The sequence below is a fragment of the Xyrauchen texanus genome, chromosome 46, assembly GCF_025860055.1.
Source record: "Xyrauchen texanus isolate HMW12.3.18 chromosome 46, RBS_HiC_50CHRs, whole genome shotgun sequence".
NCBI classification, from domain to species: domain Eukaryota; kingdom Metazoa; phylum Chordata; class Actinopteri; order Cypriniformes; family Catostomidae; genus Xyrauchen; species Xyrauchen texanus.
This window is the reverse complement of record NC_068321.1, coordinates 27,634,876-27,659,875: the sequence shown is the minus strand read 5'-3', so window position 1 is coordinate 27,659,875 and position 25,000 is coordinate 27,634,876. Positions and strand designations below refer to the sequence as shown.

The following is a 25,000-nucleotide window of genomic DNA, read 5'->3' as shown; positions in this document are numbered from 1 at the left end:
GGGGTCCCCTTTGACGGTGGGAGAGGTCATCGCACCTCATTGGACAGCCACCGCCCACCTTAAGCTGGGCAGCCCCCAGCCAGTAAGGTGCCGTCCCGCCATGGCTCACCTGCCCCACTGGGTGCGTGGGGATTAGAGAGGCATCTCTCGAAAAGTGGGCCACTAAACACTCGCACCAGGCAAGTCAAAGGAAGAACCAAGAAAGAAGCCTCCAGCTCTTCGTTTCGCTAGCTGGAACGTCAGGACTATGTGTCCAGGACTAACCGCAGACCTTCTGCAGATCGACGACGCAAGGAAGACGGCCGTCATTGACAGGGAACTATCACGCTTGAACGTCGACATTGCCGCCCTACAGGAGACCCGGCTGGCTGACAACGGCACCATCAGGGAAACAAACTACACTTTCTACTGGCAGGAGAAGTCCCCAGACCAACCCAGGCAACATGGTGTTGGCTTCGCTGTGAAGAACACACTTGTCAGTTTCACCGAGCTCCCCACAGCAGGCACAGAGAGGATACTCACCCTCCGGCTGTCAACGTCTTCTGGCCCAGTCAACATTCTCAGCGTGTACGCCCCAACCCTCTGCTCCACCGCCGAGGAAAAAGATGAGTTTTACCAGGCCCTAGATGAAGCGATATCCAGGTGGCCCAGCACTGAAGGCCTTTTCCTCTTAGGAGACTTCAATGCAAGAGTAGGAGCTGACCACAAGGCTTGGCCCACCTGCCTCGGAAGCTTTGGGAGGGGGAAGATAAATGAGAACGGCCAGAGACTGCTCGAGCTCTTGTGCCACCACGACCTGTGTGTGACCAACACCTTCTTCAAGTGTAAAGAGATCCACCAGGTGTCATGGAGGCACCCCCGATCCCGCCACTGGCACCAGCTTGACCTGGTCATCACCAGAAGAGCGGATATTGGTTGCGTCCTCCTCACCCGCAGTTACCACAGTGCCGACTGCGATACGGACCACGCCCTCGTAGCAAGCAAGGTGCGCACTACACCCAAAAGGTTGTACCACTCCAAGAAGAAGGGTCGCCCATGCATAAATGCCTGCTGCGCCAGCAATCCTGAGAAAACCCAGCAGTTCATCAGCAGGCTGGAACACGCCCTCAGCGAGGGAGTGTCAGCAGATGACACCATCGACTCCAAGTGGCCCCGCCTCCGCGACGCGGTTTACAATGCCGCCATTACCGCCTACGGGAAGAAGGAGCGGAAAAATGTCGACTGGTACGAGGCACACTGGGAAGAAATGGAGCCCGTGACTGAGGCAAAAAGGAAAGCCCTTCTGGCCTACAAGGCCAATCCAAGCCCTAGTATCTTACAATCCCTCCGGACTGCCAGGAACAAAGCCCAGCAGACCGCCCGCCACTGCGCCAACACCTACTGGCTAGACCTCTGCAGCAGCATACAAAGAGCTGCCGAGACAGGAAACGCAAGAGGGATGTACGAGGGCATCAAGAAGGCAACAGGCCCAACCCCCTCCAAGACCGCCCCCCTCAAGTCCAAGACGGGAGAGGTTATCACCGACCAGGAAAAGCAGATGAAGCGATGGACGGAGCACTACCTTGAGCTATACGCAACGCTGAACGTGGTGACTGACACGGCTCTCAATGCCATCCCAGACCTACCAGTCATGGAGGAGCTAGATACCCCACCAACCATGGACGAGCTCAGCAAAGCCATCGACTGCCTTGCCTGCAGGAAGGCGCCAGGGAGCGATGGAATCCCTCCCGAGGTTCTAAAGAGCGGAAAACCAGCCCTGCTAAAACCACTTCACGACCTCCTCTGTCTCTGCTGGGAACAGGGCTACATCCCCCAGGACATGCGAGACGCTAACATTGTCACCTTGTACAAGAACAAGGGAGACCGTAGTGACTGCAACAACTACCGGGGCATCTCCCTCCTCAACATTGTAGGCAAAGTGTTCGCCCGCATCGCTCTGGCCCGCCAGCAGACCCTCGCCTCCCACGTCTACCCCGAGTCCCAGTGCGGCTTCAGGGATGGCCGATCAACAGTAGACATGATCTTCTCACTACACCAGCTGCAGGAGAAGTGTCAGGAGCAGCATATGCCACTTTACATCGCCTTCATCGACCTCACAAAGGCGTTTGATCTGGTCATTAGAAGCGGACTCTTCAGGTTGCTGCAGAAGATTGGTTGCCCCCCGCACCTGCTTGCAGTGGTCACATCCTTCCACGAGAATATGCACAGCACAGTATGCTACAACGGCGCAACATCCGAAGCCTTCCCAGTCAGCAGTGGAGTGAAACAAGGCTGCGTCCTTGCGCCCACACTCTTTGGTATCTTCTTCTCCATGCTCCTCCAATACGCCATCAAAGACTGCAGCGAGGGTGTCTACATCCGCACTAGGTCAGACGGCAAGCTCTACAACATAGCCCGTCTCCGTGCCAAGACCAAAGTCACAGAGGTACTCATTCGTGAGATGCTCTTCGCTGATGACGCAGCCTTGACTTCACACACGGCAGACGGACTCCATCAGCTTGTCAACTGCCTCTCACATGCCTGCAAGGAGTTTGGATTGACCATCAGCCTGAAGAAGACCAACGTCATGATGCAGGGAGCAGAGACCCCTCCAAACACCGCCATCGACGGGTACAGCCTGGACGTTGTTGAGAACTTCACGTACCTTGGGTCCATGATCTCAAGTTCGTTATCCATCGACCCTGAGATCAACAGCAGAATCGCCAAGGCAGCTGCAGTCATGGCCAAGTTAAATCAGCGAGTGTGGAACAACTCTAGCCTCACTGAGACGACCAGACTGCGCGTGTACCAAGCCTGCGTGCTCAGTACGCTCCTTTATGGCAGCGAGTCATGGACCACCTACGTAAGGCACGAGAAGAAACTCAACAGCTTCCACATGCGGTGCCTGCGTCGCATACAGCATATCAAGTGGCAGGACAAGATCCCCAACACCGAGGTGCTGGAACGAGCCAACATGAGCAGTTTGTATGCAACGCTCAGCGAAAGACGGCTGCGGTGGCTTGGGCATGTCAGGAGGATGGACGCAGGCCGCATCCCCAAAGACCTCCTCTACGGCGAGCTGGCTGAAGGCACCAGAACCACAGGGCGCCCCAAATTGCGCTTCAAAGACGTCTGCAAAAAGGACTTGAAGCAATGCGGCATTGCCCCCAGCGCATGGGAGAGACTGGCTGATGATCGCTCCGCTTGGCGACAAGCAGTCCGGCAGGTAACAATCAAAGCAGAAGCGGCACGAAACGACACTGCCGTGGCAAAGAGAGCTCGGCGGAAGCAGCGGCAACAGCAGCCTGACCAGCCATCCCCCTTCTCCTGCGCCCAGTGCGGCAAGGACTGCCACTCTAGAATTGGTCTGTACAGCCATTCCCGGCGGTGCAGATAGATGCACCGAGCTACACCATCGTCTCCCGAGACGGACGGTTGCCGACGACGACGACGACGACGAGTGGAGATGAGTGGTACCCGGTGGGGTCTTCTGCTGTTGTAGCCCATCCGCCTCAAGGTTGTGCGTGTTGTGGCTTCACAAATGCTTTGCTGCATACCTCGGTTGTAACGAGTGGTTATTTCAGGCAAAGTTGCTCTTCTATCAGCTTGAATCAGTCGGCCCATTCTCCTCTGACCTCTAGCATCAACAAGGCATTTTCGCCCACAGGACTGCCGCATACTGGATGTTTTTCCCTTTTCACACCATTCTTTGTAAACCCTAGAAATGGTTGTGCGTGAAAATCCCAGTAACTGAGCAGATTGTGAAATACTCAGACCGGCCCGTCTGGCACCAACAACCATGCCACGCTCAAAATTGCTTAAATCACCTTTCTTTCCCATTCTGACATTCAGTTTGGAGTTCAGGAGATTATCTTGACCAGGACCACACCCCTAAATGCATTGAAGCAACTGCCATGTGATTGGTTGATTAGATAATTGCATTAATGAGAAATTGAACAGGTGTTCCTAATAATCCTTTAGGTGAGTGTATAATGTCAAATCAGAAAAATAAGAAAAATATATTTAATTTTGGGTATGCCACTGAAACAGGACATCTTTAAAATACACCTTCAGAGCTTAAAGGGTTAAGAAATTTTAAATTATAATAAGGACTTTTAAATTATTTAAAATATAATGTTAACTGAAGTGGCTGTGCATAAAGTGCATTAAATGGATTGAGGTTAAACCATAAAAAATAAATAACAACCGTATTGTGATTCTACATGTTGATGACACGCATGATACTTTACCTGGTATTGTACCATTAGATATCATGACAGTGCTAGAATATACCTCACTCCATTCACTGGTGGTCCAGTTGGGACAGGGCAGATCATTACAGGGTTCTGTTAAAACTCTCTGCTGCTCCACACACTCTCTGTCCACCAGCATGCGACCCAAATTATTCATACAGTACGCCTGACGTGTCCTCACACCATCACCACACGACTTAGAGCACTGTAACAACAAATGCATTACAATAGAATCAAAGAGAACATGAGAAGAATGAAATATAATAGAATAACATAAAATAGAATAAGATTGAGTAGAATAGAATAAGAATCAAACATAATGTAACATGAATTAAATAGATTAGAACAAAACAAAAATAAAATGAAGAATGAAAGATAATAAATCATAAACAAAAATAGAACATAATAAGAATATAATCTTGAGAATTACATATACAAACAATAAAGTGGACTCAATGTTTCAAATGTTTAGAATATGAGCCTTTACAAAAGTGCATACAGGTGTTGCTTACCTGAGACCAGGCGCTGTACTGCCAGCTCTTAAGAAGGCAGTCTCCATGGCAACTCTCTCGTGTCTGCGGTTTGGGCAGGTCTGCGCAGGCTCTGCCCTCCACACGCTCACTCAGTCTCTTGTTCTGACTGTAGCGCATGCACAACACGTCCAGAGTACGGTAACCCGGTCCACACTTACTGGAACAATCACTCCTGCCCGCGACGTGCCATCTGAGGAGGACAGAGATCCGTCAACACAGGACACTTTACAACAGTGCTGTTGGGGAAGATCAGTCAGTTTGACTCAAAGTTTAGTTTGTTTGGTTGGCGTGAAAAAGGGGTAATAAATTAACCACAACGAAAAAATATTGTCCTAAAAAACAATCATTTGACCTAATAAATATGGTGTTTTTATATAATTTTATATAATAAAAATGTCATTGAAAAATCTTTAAGAAAAGTTCATTTCTAACACTAGTGTGAGTTGTGTTGAAAAGGTATGAAAGCAATCCGGTCTACTTTGCAGACATGAACTACTATTGACACTTTTTGACTAATGAATTCCCATTTTTAGAGATGAATCAAATTCAGAAAGATTCACTTTTATGATTTAGCTAATGAATCATTCATACCGGTTCTCTGGTGAATCATTCTGACCGATTCGCTAGTGACTCATTCACACACATTCGCTATTGAATCATTTAGACCGATTCGCTACTGAATCAATCAGACCGATTCATTAATGACTCATTGAGAATCATTTGCAAGTGAATCATTCATACTGGTTCGATATTGAATCATTAGACCGATTCGCTACTGAATCAATCAGACCGATTCGCTAATGACTCATTAAGAATCATTTGCAAGTGAATCATTCATACTGATTCGCTATTGAATCATTAGACCGATTCGCTACTGAATCAATCAGACCGATTCACTAATGACTCATTAAGAATCATTCACAAGTGAATCATTCATACTGGTTCGCTATTGAATCATTAGACCGATTCGCTACTGAATCAATCAGACCGATTCACTAATGACTCATTAAGAATCATTTGCAAGTGAATCATTCATACTGGTTCGCTATTGAATCATTAGACTGATTCGCAAATGGTTCATTAAGAATCATTTGCAAGTGAATCATTCATACTGATTCGCTATTGAATTATTAGACAGGTTTGCTATTGAATCATTCAGAACGATTCGTTAATGACTCATTAAGAATCATTCGCAAGTGAATCATTCATACTGATTCGCTATTGAATCATTAGACCGATTCGCTACTGAATCAATCAGACCGATTCACTAATGACTCATTAAGAATCATTCGCAAGTGAATCATTCATACTGGTTCGCTATTGAATCATTAGACCGATTCGCTACTGAATCAATCAGACCGATTCACTAATGACTCATTAAGAATCATTTGCAAGTGAATCATTCATACTGGTTCGCTATTGAATCATTAGACCGATTCGCTGCTGAATCAATCAGACTGATTCGCAAATGGTTCATTAAGAATCATTTGCAAGTGAATCATTCATACTGATTCGCTATTGAATTATTAGACAGGTTTGCTATTGAATCATTCAGAACGATTCGTTAATGACTCATTAAGAATCATTCGCAAGTGAATCATTCATACTGATTCGCTATTGAATCATTAGACCAATTCGCTACTGAATCAATCAGACTGATTCACTAATGACTCATTAAGAATCATTCGCAAGTGAATCATTCATACTGATTCGCTATTGAATCATTACACCGATTCGCTACTGAATCATTCAGACCGATTTCCTATTGAATCATTCAGGACGATTCGCTAATGACTCATTCAGACCCATTCATTAATGAATTATTTAGATCGATTTGCTATTAATTCATTCAGACTATTTGCTTGTGAATCATGTAGAACAATTCACTAATGAATCGTTTAGACCCATTTGCTAATAAATCGTGTTGTCCGATTTACTAATGAATCATTCAACCGATTCACTAACAAATCATTTAGTCCGATTCACTAATGAATCACTTAAACCGATTTGTTAAAATCATTATTCAGACCAATTTGCTAATGAATCATTTAGTCTGATACACTAATTCATCATTTAAACCAATTCACTAACAAATCATTCAGTCCGATTTACTAATGAATCCATTAGACCGATTTGTTAATGAATCATTCAGAACGATCTGTTTGTGAATCATTTAGAACGATTCAATAATGAATCTTTTAGACTGATTTTTTAATGAATCATTCAGACCGATTTGCTTATAAATCATTTATTCCAATTGACTAACGAATCAGTCAAACAGATTCGCTAATGAATCATTTAGTCTGATTCACTAATGAATCATTCAGCCGATTTGTGAACCGACTCAAAAAGGCTATTTGCTCACAAATCTAAAATAAACCTTCATTATAGAAATGTACTTTCAAACTTTCAAGGTTTTATTAATTTCCATGATTTCAAGTCAAATAATATCAATTAAAAAGAGACCTGTGATGGGCAGGTAGAGAATCAAACTTAGATTCAGACCAATCAATAGATTCAAGTGTGTGTGAATACCTGAGTTCACAGTCTGTATTGCAGGGCTCCGTCGCACCCCGCGGTCGAGGTAGATACTCGCACCTTTGCTCCGAAACCACCAAGTGGTCACTCTTCCGAATGCACACAGTCTTCCGCCGCCGCTCACCTGCAGACAAACACAATGTAAGTGATATTGCTTCAGGAATAAAGGTTTAAAGGTTCAATGAGAGATGGTTGTTTACTTGTAACCAAACAGTTTCCACAAAAGAATGGACCCAAATTGGAAATGTTACCTCGACATGCGCGACTGCACTCCTGCCAGGGGCCAGATGAATCCCACACAAACTGCTCTCGCTTCTCTTCAATGGGAATACTGAAGGAATATCTGACATCAGGATTATGCAGGTTACCTACACACAGAACCTAAAACACACAGAGAGGTTATTAAACACACAAGTCTTATTATTGCAAATAATTTGGATTTTAAAATAAATATGAATTTTCCAGATATTTTACTTTACTGGACACTAGGGCTGGGCGATATGCCTTCACAAATTATATCTCTACAAAATATAAAGCTGATATTTTTCAGCCTATTGATGATATTATATATATATATTTTTTTTATTTTATTCTAAAGCTTTTATTTTGACACTTTCACCTGAAGCTTTTATTTTGACACTTCACACAAAGGCTTTTATTTTGACGCTTTCATGTTAAGCTTTTATTTTGACACTTTCATGTTAAGCTTTTATTTTGACGCTTTCATGTTAAGCTTTTATTTTGACGCTTTCATGTTAAGCTTTTATTTTGACACTTTCATGTTAAGCTTTTATTTTGACACTTTCATGTTAAGCTTTTATTTTAACACTTTCATCTTAAGCTTTTATTTTGACACTTTCACCTGAAGCTTTTATTTTGACACTTTCACCTGAAGCTTTTATTTTGACACTTTCACCTGAAGCTTTTATTTTGACACTTTCACCTGCAGCTTTTATTTTGACACTTTCACCTGAAGCTTTTATTTTGACACTTTCATGTTAAGCTTTTATTTTGACACTTTCATGTTAAGCTTTTATTTTAACACTTTCACCTTAAGCTTTTATTTTGACACTTTCACCTGAAGCTTTTATTTTGACACTTTCACCTGAAGCTTTTATTTTGACACTTTCATGTTAAGCTTTTATTTTGACACTTTCACCTTAAGCTTTTATTTTGACACTTTCATGTTAAGCTTTTATTTTGACACTTTCATGTTAAGCTTTTATTTTAACACTTTCATCTTAAGCTTTTATTTTGACACTTTCACCTGAAGCTTTTATTTTGACACTTTCACCTGAAGCTTTTATTTTGACACTTTACACAAAGGCTTTTATTTTGACACTTTCACATGAAGCTTTTATTTTGACACTGTTAACATGTGGTTAATTCATGTTTGTTTGTCTTTTATCAAAAATGAAGTTCTTAAGATAAATTATAGGACGTTTGTAAGAAGGTATCTACATATAAGCGCTGAAAATTTTACATTCCAATAAATTTAAAGATATTTGTAACAAGAAGAACTTTATTCTTAAGAATGTTTGGTGATTGCGGACTCAGAATCTCTGTGTTTATTGTGTTTATTGTTGTTTATTGTGTTTATTGTCTTTATTGTTGTTTATTGTGTTTATTGTTGTTTATTGTGTTTATTGTTGTTTATTATGTTTATTGTTGTTTATGTCGTTTATTGTGTTTGTTGTGTTTATTGTTGTTTATTGTGTTTATTGTTGTTTATTGTTGTTTATTGTGTTTATAGTTGTTTATTATGTTTATGGTGTTTATTGTGTTTCTTGTTGTTTATTGTGTTTATTGTTGTTTATTGTGTTTATAGTTGTTTATTATGTTTATGGTGTTTATTGTGTTTATTGTTGTTTATTGTGTTTATAGTTGTTTATTGTGTTTATTGTTGTTTATTATGTTTATTGTTGTTTATTGTGTTTGTTGTTTATTGTGTTTATTGTTGTTTATTATGTTTATTGTTGTTTATTGTGTTTATTGTTGTTTATTATGTTTATTGTTGTGTATTATGTTTATTGTGTTTGTTGTTGTTTATTGTGTTTATTGTTGTTTATTGTGTTTATTATGTTTATTGTATTTTATTGTTGTTTATTGTGTTTATTATGTTTATTGTGTTTATTGTTGTTTATTGTTGTTTATTGTGTTTATTATGTTTATTGTTGTTTATTGTTGTTTATTATGTTTATTGTTGTTTATGTTGTTTATTGTGTTTGTTGTGTTTATTGTTGTTTATTGTGTTTATTGTTGTTTATTGTGTTTTTATGTTTATTGTGTTTGTTGTTGTTTATAGTGTTTATTTTGTTTATTGTTGTTTATTGTATTTATTGTTGTTTATTATGTTTATGGTGTTTATTGTTGTTTATTGTGTTTATTGTTGTTTATTGTGTTTATAGTTGTTTATTGTGTTTATTGTTGTTTATTATGTTTATTGTTGTTTATTGTGTTTGTTGTTTATTGTGTTTATTGTTGTTTATTGTGTTTATTGTTGTTTGTTATGTTTATTGTTGTTTATTGTGTTTATTGTTGTTTATTGTGTTTATAGTTGTTTATTATGTTTATTGTTGTTTATTGTGTTTATTGTTGTTTATTAGTTTATTGTGTTTATTGTTGTTTATTGTGTTTATTATGTTTATTGTGTTTATTGTTGTTTATTGTTGTTTATTGTGTTTATTATGTTTATTGTTGTTTATTATGTTTATTGTTGTTTATGTTGTTTATTGTGTTTGTTGTGTTTATTGTTGTTTATTGTGTTTATTGTTGTTTATTGTGTTTATAGTTGTTTATTGTGTTTATTGTTGTTTATTATGTTTATTGTTGTTTATTGTGTTTGTTGTTTATTGTGTTTATTGTTGTTTATTGTGTTTATTGTTGTTTATTGTGTTTATTGTTGTTTATTGTTGTTTATTATGTTTATTGTGTTTATTGTTGTTTATTGTGTTTATTGTTGTTTATTGTTGTTTATTATGTTTATTGTGTTTATTGTTGTTTATTGTGTTTATTGTTGTTTATTATGTATATTGTGTTTATTGTTGTTTATTATGTTTATTGTTGTTTATTGTTGTTTATTGTGTTTATTATGTTTATTGTGTTTATAGTTGTTTATTGTGTTTATTGTTGTTTATTATGTGTTTTTATGTTTATTGTGTTTGTTGTTGTTTATAGTGTTTATTTTGTTTATTGTTGTTTATTGTGTTTATTGTTGTTTATTGTGTTTATTGTTGTTTATTATGTTTATTGTTGTTTATTGTGTTTATAGTTGTTTATTGTTGTTTATTATGTTTATTGTGTTTATTGTTGTTTATTATGTTTATTGTGTTGTTGTTTATTGTGTTTATTGTGTTTATTGTTGTTTATTACGTATATTGTGTTTATTGTTGTTTATTATGTATATTGTGTTTATTGTTGTTTATTATGTTTATTGTTGTTTATTGTTGTTTATTGTTGTTTATTGTGTTTATTGTGTTTATTGTTGTTTATTGTGTTTATTATGTTTATTGTGTCTATTGTTGTTTATTGTTGTTTATTGTGTTTCTCTCGCCTGCAGCACGAGCTCTTCCTCGATGCGTTCTGTGCAGTTGATCCGCTCCACTGTTGTGTTCGATCCGCTGTACTCGATTTCTGTTCCCTTAAACGTCACCTCTCTCTTAAACATGGACACCACAAAGTTCCCATTCAGGAGGAAGTTGGACTGACTGTCAGACAGCGCTGGCGAAAGAAAGATATCTTCAAGGGTTGATCAATAAGTCATCATTTTGAAATGGATCTGATTATACTTATGGAAATAATGACAGTAAGGACTATTCAGCATACTACAAACCGCTGTTTCAGAGTTGAGAAAGTACGCTGAAAGGAAAACACTTTACACAATGTCTGAGAGAACGTTTGTTCAATTGTGTTTGTTTGTGTTTGGCCTTTTGACTTGTGGCTCACTTTCCCCTCAACAGTGTTAACAGCTACACAAACAACACACACTCGTCACTCTCACTCTTCTGATGATATTACTCATTAGTCTCTCTCTCTCTCTCTTGCTCTCTCTCTCTTGCTCTCTCTCTCTCTCTCTTGCTCTCTCTCTCTCGCTCGCTCTCTCTTGCTCTCTCTCTCGCTCTCTCTCTTGCTCTCTCTCTCGCTCTCTCTCTCTCGCTCTCTCTTGCTCTCTCTCTCTCTCTCTCTCTTGCTCTCTCTCTCTTGCTCTCTCTCTCTCTCTCTCTTGCTCTCTCTCTCTCGCTCTCTCTCTCTTGCTCTCTCTCTCGCTCTCTCTCTTGCTCTCTCTCTCTCTCGCTCTCTATCGCTCTCTCTCTCATCTCTCTCTCTCTCTCTCTCTCTGCGTGTTGTTTATGCTGATCGTCCTGTGAAACATCACTGACACTGAGGATATAACGCTCCTCTGGACGAATATTTGGCTTTTATTGTAATGCTTCATTGTTTCAAAGATGATGAAGATCAGTCAACTCTCAATTGAACAGTTCGACTAATTTATGTGTAAACAACACAAACAAAATTATTAAGATATTACAATGTTTTTGTCCATGTTATTTGGACATGTACTAGGGTAATAACAGTTTTTGGATATTTACCATGGTACAATGGATATTTACATGGCAATACCAAGTTATTTTGACATTTACCCTGGAAATACCATGTTATTTGGACATATACTATGGTAATACCCCGGTTATTGGACAATTACATGGTAATACAATATTTTTAGACATGTAACATGGTAATACCGTGTTATTTGGATATGATACAACGATTAATTCATGGTTTTCTATAAAGTAATTTGCACCATGTTAAATCAACGATATGTGAATGTGGTAATATTCAGCACAATTAAATATAAATATATATTAAAGAAGCATGATATTTGTTCTGATACCATCACTGTACATCCTGATAATCTGGTTTGATTGTGTCAGCGTATTAAACACAAACATTGACCATTTTTCTGGACTTACCAAGGTAGTTATCATCCCCCGGAGATCCTGAGAAGCTGACCTGCTTAATGTCAATGTTTGTGGCACCAGCAGGTATCCGAACCACGACATTATACCCTGAAACAGGACAATGTGATGAGAACACGGAGAGAAATGTCATTTTAACCATGTTTGATTAACAGCAGAACGAGAGTTTGTTCAGCTACACAAACACAAACTCGGAGAAATTGAGGTTGACCTTTGGGCAACACATGTCGCAGGGGTCAGCGCGAGACTCAGATTAACTACACTGAACCTAAAGTGTCCTGAACGATGAAAGTGCAACATCTGATCAATAAAACTGTCTGAAGTCTAGAGTTCTTCTGATGGCCTCCAGACTGTTGAAGTCTCCAGAATAGGAGTGCAATAAGAGATGCTAGAGATGCTAAAAACGCTAATGTAAATCTCACCGTATTGTGCGTTGTTGAAGGTTCCCGCAAGAGTTTTACAGGAGGAATTATCTCCACCACAAACTCCACACTTATCATTCCTGGCCTTTGAGTTCAAAACATGGTCACAACCCGCTTGCTAAAGGTAACACACACACACACACACACACACACACACACACACACACACACACACACACACACACACACACACACACACACACACAGAGATATATAGTACATGTGTGATCACTAGAACATGATCAATACAGCAGAATACAATCATGTAAATAACTGGCATCACTTACAACATGTTTTTGAACATCTACCATGATTTTACCAAATTTTTGGACATGGTCCGTGGTAATAGCATGATTTTTGGTCTTGTACCATGATTTTACCACGCTTTTGGACGTTCTACCATGTTTTTACCATGATTTTACCATGCTAATAACAAGATTTTTTACCCTGATTTTGGACGTGGCTCATGGTAATAGCATGATTTTTGGTCTTGTACTATGATTTTACCACGCTTTTGGACGTTCTACCATGATTTTACCCTGTTTTTGGACGTGGCCCGTGGTAATAGCATGATTTTTGGACGTTGTACCATGATTTTACCATGTTTTTGGACGTGGTCTGTGGTAATAGCATGATTTCTGGTCTTGTACCATGATTTTACCATGTTTTTGGACATAGACAATGCTGATAACAAGATTTTTGGATCAGTACTATGATTTTACCACATTGATTGACATGGTCATTGGTATTTGTGTGATTTTTGGTCTTGAACCAGGATTTTACCACATTTATGGACATGGACAATGCTAATAACATGATTTTTAAATCTGCTTCATGATTTCACTATGTTTTTTACAATGAGTAATTCACAGTACAGTATATTAATATGCTAATCATTCAGTACATACCCGGCAGAGGCCTTGTACACAGATGTCATATGTGTCCGGTCCACACGGGGTTCCGTCTATGACCCGATCTCTCAGCTGATAGTACACCATCGTCCCCGCAACACGACAAAACAACTTACAACGATCCTTCATTAGAACTGTGAACAGAAACCATGATTGCGGTTCATTAGAATCACATGACTGCTGTGTTCAGCACTTTAACTGTTGTACTGATGCTAAGAGTGCTACATCCCTTCTATCATCTCTCTCTGGGTGTGTCAGCCTGCATGAAATAATGACTATTAAAGCAGGTTTATTCTCCTTTGGCATAGTCAGAAATCTACACTTTCTAAAACCCAGACTAGATGTTTGTGTGTCCTAATTAGGAATTCACTTTCTGGCTCTGAAATATTGAGAACTGTCTAAAACATGCTGAACACACAAGAGACCACATGAGTGAAATCTCTTTAATATCTCTATTATTTCTCCTAGGCATGAGATTAAATGGAGAGTCACCTCTGGGCAATTACATTGTGCTTTGTATGTGTTCTAACAGACAGGAAGCACAGATCTGAGGTCAGAGGTCATATACCGTCAACACTCACTGCCACTGTACTTTGGCATCCAGCGGACGGAGGGCGGCAGGCCGTTGATGTTGAAGTGTTTGCCATCGAACTGCGCGCACTGCTCCTCTCTGAAATCCCTCTGGTCACGTGGACACGCCTCCGTGTTACACGAGCGGAACTTCATTCTGCGGCCGACACAAAACCGTCCACCGTTTCTCGGCCTGAGAAGAACAAACGAATGAAAGATAGAAATACCTGAAGATCTTCTAGAGTGTCAGATGTGCTTCATTTGATTTTCTAAGTCTATTGTTGGTAATAATTCCCCCTGGAATTATTTAAAAATACATTTCAGAATTGGATTCAATAAGAATAAGTTTTATGTACAGTCACTGTTTTATTCTACATAAGGGTGGTACCTCCTCATTGCCATAGCATAAGGCCCAAAAACATGTTAAGACCATGTGTTATGTGTCTGAGTGCTCTAATTTGTATGTCATTGCAGTTTCCTTGGTAGATCACCTGCAATCAACCGGTTAATTGGTGTCACCTGATGGGAGCTACTTTAAATCCAGGATGCATGCTCTTGCTCGCTCTCTCGTCTTGCAGCCGGCAGTGCAGTAGCAGGGTTTTTGCTTCTACAGTCCCCATTTTCCTTATAAATTAAATAAACTTTATTTTTGATTGGTAGACTTCTGTCTTTGTGTCCTTTATGTTGCATCCCTAGAGCCAGGGTTGTAACGTAATGGGGGCTTGTCCGATTTGGTTGGTAAAAAGCATTTGTTTCTTTTGATATTTTGGGGACTGTTTTTGTTTATTCCCTTTGATTCAGATCATTTGGTGAGTATGGTTGTTTGAGTATTTTTTGAATATATGCATGAGTTTTCCCGGTTAGGAAGGGTGAGAGTTCCAGTTGGGTTGCTTACTCAATCCTTCCATCGGTTCACTCTTTTGTTATTTTTCCTTTTTTGTTTTCGAGGTTATTCTGGGTGGAGACTTATTCTCTGTCGGGGGTAAGCATTTCAGAACTGTGACCATTGATAAATTGGTTCACAGTTGCTGAGTTTTTACTTTTAAAGTCGCCTCGTGCCCGGTACACCTCAGAAGATAGATAGGAGTTAGAAGTGTTAGGCAGGTATCCGGGTGTATCTCATGTGTTTTGTATTGTGTTTGAGCTCAGCAACCATGCTCACTTTTTTGATGGAAGTAAAAGAGGAATACTTAAGTTAGGTGAGTTAAACAAATTTTTTTTTGAGGTACTGTAGTGTTTATTTGGTCCACTATCCATACTGTAGTGTGTTAGCAGTGTTTGTGTGAAGTTCCTTTGTGGACCTTAGTGTAGACTAATACCCAGTATTGCCAGTATTGCTTGGGGTGAGTAATCTTCTGTGCTTGGGTTAGTTCTACTTCCAGTTAAAGCTTTAAAAGCTTTGTTTGAGAGCATTTTTGCTGCTTTTGTCTTTTTCTTTTTTTTTTAAGCCTGTGTCGGCTGAACTTCTGTGTAGGAAGTAGTGTTACTAAAGAGTAGTTAGTGTTGAGTTTAGTAATGACTTCTTTAGAAGACTTCCTAAAGGAACCTTCAGAAGAGTTACTTGAGGTTTTTACAAAGGATCAACTTTTGCAGTTGTCCTCTCATTATGATATTCCCATCACAAGTAGTGAGAAGTGACTGAAGGATAGTGTGAAGGAAATCATTAGAAGTGTTTTGGTTGACAATGGTGTCTTAAAAGTTAAGCAGGTTTCCCCACAATCCGTGACTGCTCCTTTGTCTGAAGCTGCAATTGAGCTTAGGCTCAGAGAGCTAGCTTTCCAGGAGAAACAGCTAGAGGTTAATGCGAAACTAAAAGAGAAACAAATGCATCTTGAACACGAACGGTCTCTTAAAGAGTTGGAATTAAAAGCTGCTACTTTAACTCCAAGAGGTGATGTTTCTCCATTTGATGTTGGTAAACACATTAAGTTAGTTCCTCCTTTTTCAGAGAAGGATGTTGACCGATATTTTTCTCATTTTGAACGGGTGGCAACCACATCAAAGTGGCCTAGGACTGTGTGGACTTTGCTTTTACAAAGTATCTTGGTGGGTAAAGCTCAGGAAGCTTATTCCGCTCTAAGCCTTGAGAAGAGTGCTAATTATGATGAGGTTAAAGCAGCTATATTGAAAGCATATGAGCTGGTTCCTGAAGCTTACCGCCAGCGTTTTCGAAGTGGTACCAAATTTGCTCACGACACTTATGTTGAGTTTGCAAAACAGAAAGAGAATCTGTTTGATCGGTGGTATATGTCTCAGAAGGTGGAAAGTAAGGAACATCTTAGACAACTAATTTTGCTTGAGGAATTTAAAAACTGTCTGCCTGATGTAGTGTCTGTTTATTTGAATGAGCAGAAGGCAGTGACCTTAAGTGAGTTTCTGGAGCAGAGTAAGCACGATAGGTTTCGGTTTGTAAAGTCTGTGCCCTTTGCCTCATCACCTGCCAATAAAATGACTAATGATGGTTTGATTTCAGAAAGGGCTTGTTTTTATTGTAAGACACCAGGCCATCTTATCGCAGATTGTCCTGTTCTAAGTAAGAAACCGAAATCCGCAAAGACTGTAGCATTTGTAAATCCTGTGCCAAGCCTTCCTCTGGCATCTTCAGTTGCTGATGCTTCATGCAAGGAAGCTGAGTTAGCTGGCTCATCATCGTTTTTGATGGACGGTTTTGTGTATCTGTCTTCTGACCCTGAACATAGTCAAGCTATCAAGATCTGGAGAGATACAGGAGCTTTTCAATCTGTGATTTTACGTGATGTCTTGCCCTTCAATGAAAAGTCAGCTCAAGGTTCAGAGGTAATTGTTAAAGGTTTTGGTGGAGGATTTCTGTCTATGCCTTTACATAGCATTAATCTCCAATCAGATTTAATCTCTGGGGATGTTGTTGTTGCACTTTGTTCCCAGATTCCCATAAATGGTGTAACCTTTATTCTAGGGAATGATTTAGCTGGTGGGAAAGTGCTAGCTGTCCCTGAAGTAAGCTCTACTGTCCTTAAGTCAGATGGTCCTGATGAGCTTGAATTGGCATTTCCAGAAACTTTTCCTGTTTGTGCAACTACTCGTGCCATGTCAGCTAAGAGGCAAACTGAAGACAAATCTTCCAGCTGTCAATCGGTGATGCCACTTTATGATACTTTCATGGCCAAGGTGACATGAACTTGTTAGGGAGTGGAAAGATGTTTCCATCTCGTGAACAGTTAATACTTGAGCAAAAACAAGATCCCACCTTGTCACCCATGTTTGAAGATTTAGTGTCTGAAGAAGTACTATCAAATGCTGCTTCTGGCTATTTTGTTGGTGATGGTGTTTTGATGAGAAAGTGGACAGATCCAAAAATACCATGTGACGATAACTGGAGTAGTGTGTTTCAAGTGGTGGTTCCAGAAGTTTATCGATCGGACATATTGTATCTCGCCCATGATCATTGTCTGTCTGGCCACTTGGGGGTCAGGAAAACTTTGGATCGTGTGTTAAGGCATTTTTTCTGGCCTGGGGTGAGGTCCGATGTGGCTCAGTATTGTAGATCATGTCATGTTTGTCAGGTTGTAGGCAAACCTAACCAGTCTGTTCCTGCAGCTCCATTACATCCTATTCCTGCCATTGGAGAGCCATTTGAACATGTGTTGATTGATTGTGTTGGACCTCTTCCCCGTACCAAGTCAGGTAATCAATATCTTCTCACAGTTATGTGTGCCGCCACAAGGTTTCCTGAAGCTGTTCCTTTGTGCAAGGTTACAGCATCTGCCATTTCCAAAGCCCTTATTAAGTTTTTCACAGTGTTTGGACTACCAAGAGTTGTTCAGTCTGATCAAGGGTCTAATTTTATGTCTCGCCTTTTCTCCCAGGTGTTAAAGCAGTTGTCTATTCAGCATAACATTTCATCTGCGTATCATCCAGAGTCCCAAGGTGCACTTGAGAGATTCCATCAAACTCTCAAGACTATGCTGAAGACCTACTGCAAAGAGTTTGAGAGAGACTGGGATGATGGCGTTCCATTACTCCTCTTCGCAGTTAGAGAGGTGGTTCAAGAGTCCCTTGGTTTCAGTCCAGCTGAACTTGTGTTTGGCCACACTGTGAGGGGGCCCTTGAAATTGGTAAAGGATAAATGGTAAGATGTTGAGCATTCTACTGCTACTAACCTCTTGGACTATGTGTCTAACTTTCGTTGTAGGCTTAGTAGAGCCTGTGAACTGGCCAAAGAAAATTTGAAAGCAGCTCAGGAGAAGATGAAGACTTGGTATGATCGAAAGGCTAAACATCGTGTGTTTTGTTCAGGAGACCAAGTGCTGGTGCTCTTACCAATACTGGGTTCTGCGTTGCAGGCTCAATATAGTGGTCCGTATGTTGTTGATCAGAAAGTTGGTGAGTGTAACTACTTGGTTAAGACTCCAGATCGTAAAAGGAAAACCCGAATGTGCCATGTGAATTTACTTAAGCCTTACTTTGACCGTAACCAAACTGCGTCTACAGAGGTCAAGGCCTTGGCTGCCCTGAATGCTCCATCTACTGAGACAGGAGAAGGAAGTGTTGCTGTCTCTGAGTTTGCTCAGAGTAGATTGCCAAATTCTAAAATTCTGGCTGATTTAGACATTCATTTGTCGTATCTAAATCTTTCTGAGCGCTCTGATGTTATTCAGTTAATTGGTCAAAATTTGGCCTTGTTTTCTGATGTTCCATCTTGTACCAATGTGCTAGAGCATGACATTGATGTAGGCCAAGCTAACCCCATTAAGCAGCACCCATACAGGGTGAATCCTGTTAAACGCCAGCTTTTGCGCAAAGAGGTAGAGTATATGTTAGAACATAACATAGCTGAACCGACTTTTAGTGCTTGGAGTTCACCATGTTTACTAGTTGAGAAGCATGATGGTTCGTTTCGGTTTTGTACCGATTTTCGTAAGGTAAATGCTATCACTAAGCCTGACTCCTATCCTCTTGCACGGCTAGATGATTGTATTGACCAAGTTGGTTTGTTTCAAAGTTAGATCTTTTAAAAGGCTACTGGCAGGTTCCACTTAGCCAGCGAGCCCGTGAGATCTCTGCTTTTGTGACGCCAGATAACTTCTGCCATTATAATATTTGGAATGCGAAATGCACCTGCCACTTTCCAGCGTCTGGTGAATAAGGTGTTGGAAGGAGTTGCAGGATGTGAGGCTTACCTGGATGATTTGGTTATTTATAGTTCTACCTGGTCTCAACATTTGGCCCAGCTTGGGGATGTGTTCAAACGGTTAAAAGCTGCAAATTTGACCCTGAACCTCTCCAAGTGTGAGTTTGGGCAGGCCACAGTAACTTATTTGGGCAAAGTTGTTGGCCATGGTCATGTGTCTCCAATAGGAGCAAAAGTGGAGGCCATTGTGAACTTTGCTGTACCATCATCTCGGCGGGAACTAAAACGTTTCTCGGGTATGGCAGGATATTATAGGAGTTTTTGCAAAAGTTTTGCCACTGTTGCTACACCTTTAACTAACCTGCTTAGTCCCAAGGTTCTTTTTGTTTGAACTGAGTTATGTCAGGTGGCTTTTGACAATCTGAAGGCATTGTTGAGCAGTTTTTTCCTATTCTTGCTGCTCCTGATTTTAACAGACCTTTTAAGCTAGCTGTGGATGCTAGTGATTTTGGTGTGGGTGCGGTTCTTCTTCAAGATGATTCAGTGGGAGTTGAGCATCCTGTGTGCTATTTTTCAAAGAAATTTGATATCCATCAGAAGCACTATTCTACAATTGAAAAGGAAGCTTTGGCCCTTATTCTTGCTCTGAAACATTTTGATGTGTATATTCCATCCAGTGTTTCACTTACTGTGTACACTGATCATAATCCCCTAGTGTTCCTCCATAGCATGAGAAACACTAACCAGCGCTTAATGCGATGGAGCCTGTTTTTGCAGGGATATGACCTTACAGTCTGCCACATTCGTGGGAAGGATAATGTTTTGGCAGATGCTTTGTCAAGGTCGTAAGTCCTTGTGTTTGCTTATTTCATGTACTTGTTGACTTTGCCATAGGTTATTCTATGGCAATGTTTTAACGGTGGGAGTGTTATGTGTCTGAGTGCTCTAATTTGTATGTCATTGCAGTTCCCTGGTAGATCACCTGCAATCAACCGGTTAATTGGTGTCACCTGATGGGAGCTACTTTTAAATCCAGGATGCATGCTCTTGCTCTCTCTCTCGTCTTGCAGCCGGCAGTGCAGTAGCAGGGTTTTTTGCTTCTACAGTCCCCATTTTCCTTATAAATTAAATAAACTTTATTTTTGATTGGTAGACTTCTGTCTTTGTGTCCTTTATGTTGCATCCCTAGAGCCAGGGTTGTAACACCATGATACAAGCTCAGAAACATGGTATTACAAGTACAAAACATGGAGATACAAAGACAAAGATATGGTGATACAAGGTCAAAAACATGGTATTACCATGGTACAATGCCAAAATAATCCCAAAACTTGGCAAAAAGTTTATAGTATTAGCAGAGCACCATATTTTAAAACAATGGTATTTTTTGAAGTAAAAGAAAAGAATAAAATAAATCCTGTTTGTTCATGTTAATTGTTGCATTAACTAGTGTTTACAAATACAACTGTAGACTGTTACAGTTTGACATAAAACAACAGAAGTCGATGGTGTGTCCTTATTTAGAAAACAAGCTGAACGTGTGTGTGAGTGCGTGTGTGCGTGAGTGCGTGCGAGTGCGTGTGAGTGCGTGTGTGTGCGTGTGTGTGTGTGTGTGTGTGTGTGTGTGCGTCTCAGAATACACTGTGGGGTCAGGTGTGTGTGTGCGTGCGTGTGTGTGTGCGTGTGTGCGTGTGTGTGCGTGCGTGTGCGTGCGTGTGCGTGTGCGTGTGCGTGCGTCTGTGTGTGTGTGTGTGTTCTCACTCAGGTTTATTGCAGTCTCTGGTTGTGCTGCGGGTTCCTCCTCCACACGTTCTGGAACACACACTGTACGGCCCCCAGGGGCCCCATTCACCGTTCACTGGCTTCACGTCCATCTCCTTGTTCACACACATGCCGTGCCTGCAGTGCTGCACACACACACACAGTAAATAACATCCTGGAGTATCTCCTGTTTCCTGCCGAACATGCAACATCTCAAAATAAAAACATCACTGACAGATTTACAAAATCCCCAGAAGAGAATGTTGCTCAGTACATGATTTCATTTATTAGATGATCTGATCTGAGGGCATTAGATCAAACACCTCTCAGAATACACTGTGGGGTCAGTTCTGTGTGTGTGTGTGTGTGTGTGTCTGTGTGTGTGTGTGTGTAAGTCTAATAAAGTTTCGACTTAGACAGATACTTTGACACATTCCAGCTTTCTTGGCGTCACATACTATCACTATAAAAGCACAGATTGTGGGACTGAAGCATAAATGTGATGCTGCCATAGAATTTAGCCATAAGTAGATAATGATAATGAAACAGCTCAATAATTATGTTTTCTCTCTCCTCAGACTCGTGTAAAGGTTTGGCCAGCACTAATACTCAAGCCTGCAGTGATATTACTGTGGTATCTGACAGTACACATGCTCTCTCGACTCATCCGTGTTGTCTGTCATCGGTGGGAATGATGCCAGCTGAGACTTCAGCCAGACAAACACTCTGGCAGCTCTCGCCGGCTCTCCAGGAACGAGTCTCTTTATGTACGGTAACCGAATCCCCGCGCGCTCTGAGGCGGTGAAGAAGGTGGGCTCGCCGTAGTGATGGAATGCACGACAGGCTGGCGTCTGTCTCGCGCTGTTACGCTAGCCTGTCGATGGCACACACAGAGGCGCTACTGCGATAAGGAAACACAAGAGCGCAGATAAGAGAGACAGAACTCATTACAGTCTCAATGCTGTCTCGCCCTCTCTCAGCTATCAATCCTGTTTCTAACTTCTGTCATGTTCCTTCCTCACTTCCCACATCTTAAACCCTTCCATCAAACTTCAGTTGTATTGTTCCTCACCTACGGTGGCATTGCCATGGTACAGTGATGGTATCGGATGGTAATATCATGGGACTTTACCCTTTCAAAAGAGTAACAGTAGTAGTACTATGACTTTTGGACTTGTACCATGGTAGATAGGTTATATATTATTTATATAACACTATTCTTGCAAACTGTTTCCAGATGACTGACAGAAAGTGGCATTTGTTTACATGTGATTGTTTCGCGAGCAGCGCTTGTTCGACGGAGCGCCACTGAACCTTCTTTCGTCTGTTCTTCAAAATAGAATCAGCTGAGTTGCTTAAAATGTGAGTCTAATGACATTTCTTGTCATATATTCTCGGAAAGTTCTTACAGATCACCCTAAAATATGGTACAACCAAAGTACATGGATAAAAATATACTATTACCATGGTACATCACCAAAACATGGTATTCCCATGGTATATGGTCAAAAAACATGGTATTTCCATGGTACATGGTCAAAAAACATGGTATTCCCATGGTACATGGTCAAAAAACACGGTATTCCCATGGTACATGGTCAAAAAACATGGTATTCCCATGGTACATGGTCAAAAACATGGTATTCCCATGGTATATGGTCAAAAACACGGTATTCCCATGGTACATGGTCAAAAACATGGTATTCCCATGGAACATGGTCAAAAACACGGTATTCCCATGGTACATGGTCAAAAAACATGGTATTCCCATGGAACATGGTCAAAAACACGGTATTCCCATGGTACATGGTCAAAAAACATGGTATTCCCATGGTACATGGTCAAAAAACACGGTATTCCCATGGTACATGGTCAAAAAACATGGTATTCCCATGGTACATGGTCAAAAACATGGTATTCCCATGGTATATGGTCAAAAACACGGTATTCCCATGGTACATGGTCAAAAAACATGGTATTCCCATGGAACATGGTCAAAAAACACGGTATTCCCATGGTATATGGTCAAAAACACGGTATTCCCATGGTACATGGTCAAAAAACATGGTATTCCCATGGAACATGGTCAAAAACACGGTATTCCCATGGTACATGGTCAAAAACATGGTATTCCCATGGTACATGGTCAAAAACACGGTATTCCCATGGTACATGGTCAAAAACATGGTATTCCCATGGTACATGGTCAAAAACATGGTATTCCCATGGTATATGGTCAAAAACACGGTATTCCCATGGTACATGGTCAAAAAACATGGTATTCCCATGGAACATGGTCAAAAACACGGTATTCCCATGGTACATGGTCAAAAAACATGGTATTCCCATGGTACATGGTCAAAAAACACGGTATTCCCATGGTACATGGTCAAAAAACATGGTATTCCCATGGTACATGGTCAAAAACATGGTATTCCCATGGTATATGGTCAACAAACATGGTATTCCCATGGAACATGGTCAAAAACATGGTATTCCCATGTTACATGGTCAAAAAACATGGTATTCCCATGGTACGTGGTCAAAAACATGGTATTCCCATTGAACATGGTCAAAAACATGGTATTCCCATGGTACATGGTCAAAAAACATGGTATTCCCATGGTACATGGTCAACAAACATGGTATTCCCATGGTATATGGTCAAAAACATGGTATTCCCATGGAACATGGTCAAAAACATGGTATTCCCATGTTACATGGTCAAAAAACATGGTATTCCCATGGTACATGGTCAAAAACATGGTATTCCCATTGAACATGGTCAAAAACATGGTATTCCCATGGTACATGGTCAAAAAACATGGTATTCCCATGGTATATGGTCAACAAACATGGTATTCCCATTGAACATGGTCAAAAACATGGTATTTCCATGGTACATGGTCAAAAAACATGGTATTCCCATGGAACATGGTCAAAAACACAGTATTCCCATGGAACATGGTCAGAAACATGGCATTCCCATGGTATACGGTAAACAAACATGGTATTCCCATGGAACATGGTCAAAAACATGGTATTCCCATGGTACATGGCCAAAAACATGGTATTCCCATGGAACATGGTCAACAAACATGGTATTCCCATGGTATATGGTCAAAAAACATGGTATTCCCATGGAACATGGTCAAAAACACGGTATTCCCATGGTACATGGTCAAAAACATGGTATTCCCATGGTACATGGTCAACAAACATGGTATTCCCATGGAACATGGCCAAAAACATGGTATTCCCATGGTACATGGTCAACAAACATGGTATTCCCATGGAACATGGCCAAAAACATGGTATTCCCATGGTACATGGTCAAAAACATGGTATTCCCATGGAACATGGCCAAAAACATGGTATTCCCATGGAACATGGTCAAAAACATGGTATTCCCATGGAACATGGCCAAAAACATGGTATTCCCATGGAACATGGCCAAAAACATGGTATTCCCATGGAACATGGTCAAAAACATGGTATTCCCATGGTACATGGCCAAAAACATGGTATTCCCATGGAACATGGTCAAAAACATGGTATTCCCATGGAACATGGCCAAAAACATGGTATTCCCATGGAACATGGCCAAAAACATGGTATTCCCATGGAACATGGTCAAAAACATGGTATTCCCATGGTATATGGTCAAAAACATGGAACTGGTCCAAATCAATCCTTCTGTTGACAGCTCAGAGACTCAGAGACTGTGTCTGATATCGTGTGTCACTCACTCATGACTGCTTCATTCAGAACACGACAGGAAGTAATGAACTCCTGGCAAATGGCGAGCGTTGCGTGTGATATACATCTCTGTGTCAGGGTTTCTCTTTCAGCGTTACACAACAGCGTTCTTGTGGAATGTACAATCACATTCATTACACGGACACGACCGTTCGCTCTGAGTTTGTCCTCAATAATTCCACCCAAAG

General features: G+C 40.6%; 1 protein-coding gene across 1 annotated transcript in view; it reads right to left on the bottom strand.

Moving 5' to 3' along the window:
* LOC127638196 (A disintegrin and metalloproteinase with thrombospondin motifs 20-like) overlaps nucleotides 1-25,000 on the bottom strand; it is a 130,762-nt gene that overhangs the window by 53,881 nt on the left and 51,881 nt on the right. Inside the window, exons 12-21 of the mRNA XM_052119621.1 lie at nucleotides 21,054-21,199; nucleotides 14,194-14,375; nucleotides 13,610-13,746; nucleotides 12,702-12,819; nucleotides 12,274-12,369; nucleotides 10,857-11,023; nucleotides 7,555-7,684; nucleotides 7,301-7,427; nucleotides 4,745-4,955; nucleotides 4,273-4,437 (exon numbers count right to left, since the gene is read on the bottom strand). Of these exons, the coding sequence (XP_051975581.1) occupies nucleotides 4,273-4,437; nucleotides 4,745-4,955; nucleotides 7,301-7,427; nucleotides 7,555-7,684; nucleotides 10,857-11,023; nucleotides 12,274-12,369; nucleotides 12,702-12,819; nucleotides 13,610-13,746; nucleotides 14,194-14,375; nucleotides 21,054-21,199 (1,479 nt within the window). The remainder of the gene's footprint in view (nucleotides 1-4,272; nucleotides 4,438-4,744; nucleotides 4,956-7,300; nucleotides 7,428-7,554; nucleotides 7,685-10,856; nucleotides 11,024-12,273; nucleotides 12,370-12,701; nucleotides 12,820-13,609; nucleotides 13,747-14,193; nucleotides 14,376-21,053; nucleotides 21,200-25,000) is intronic.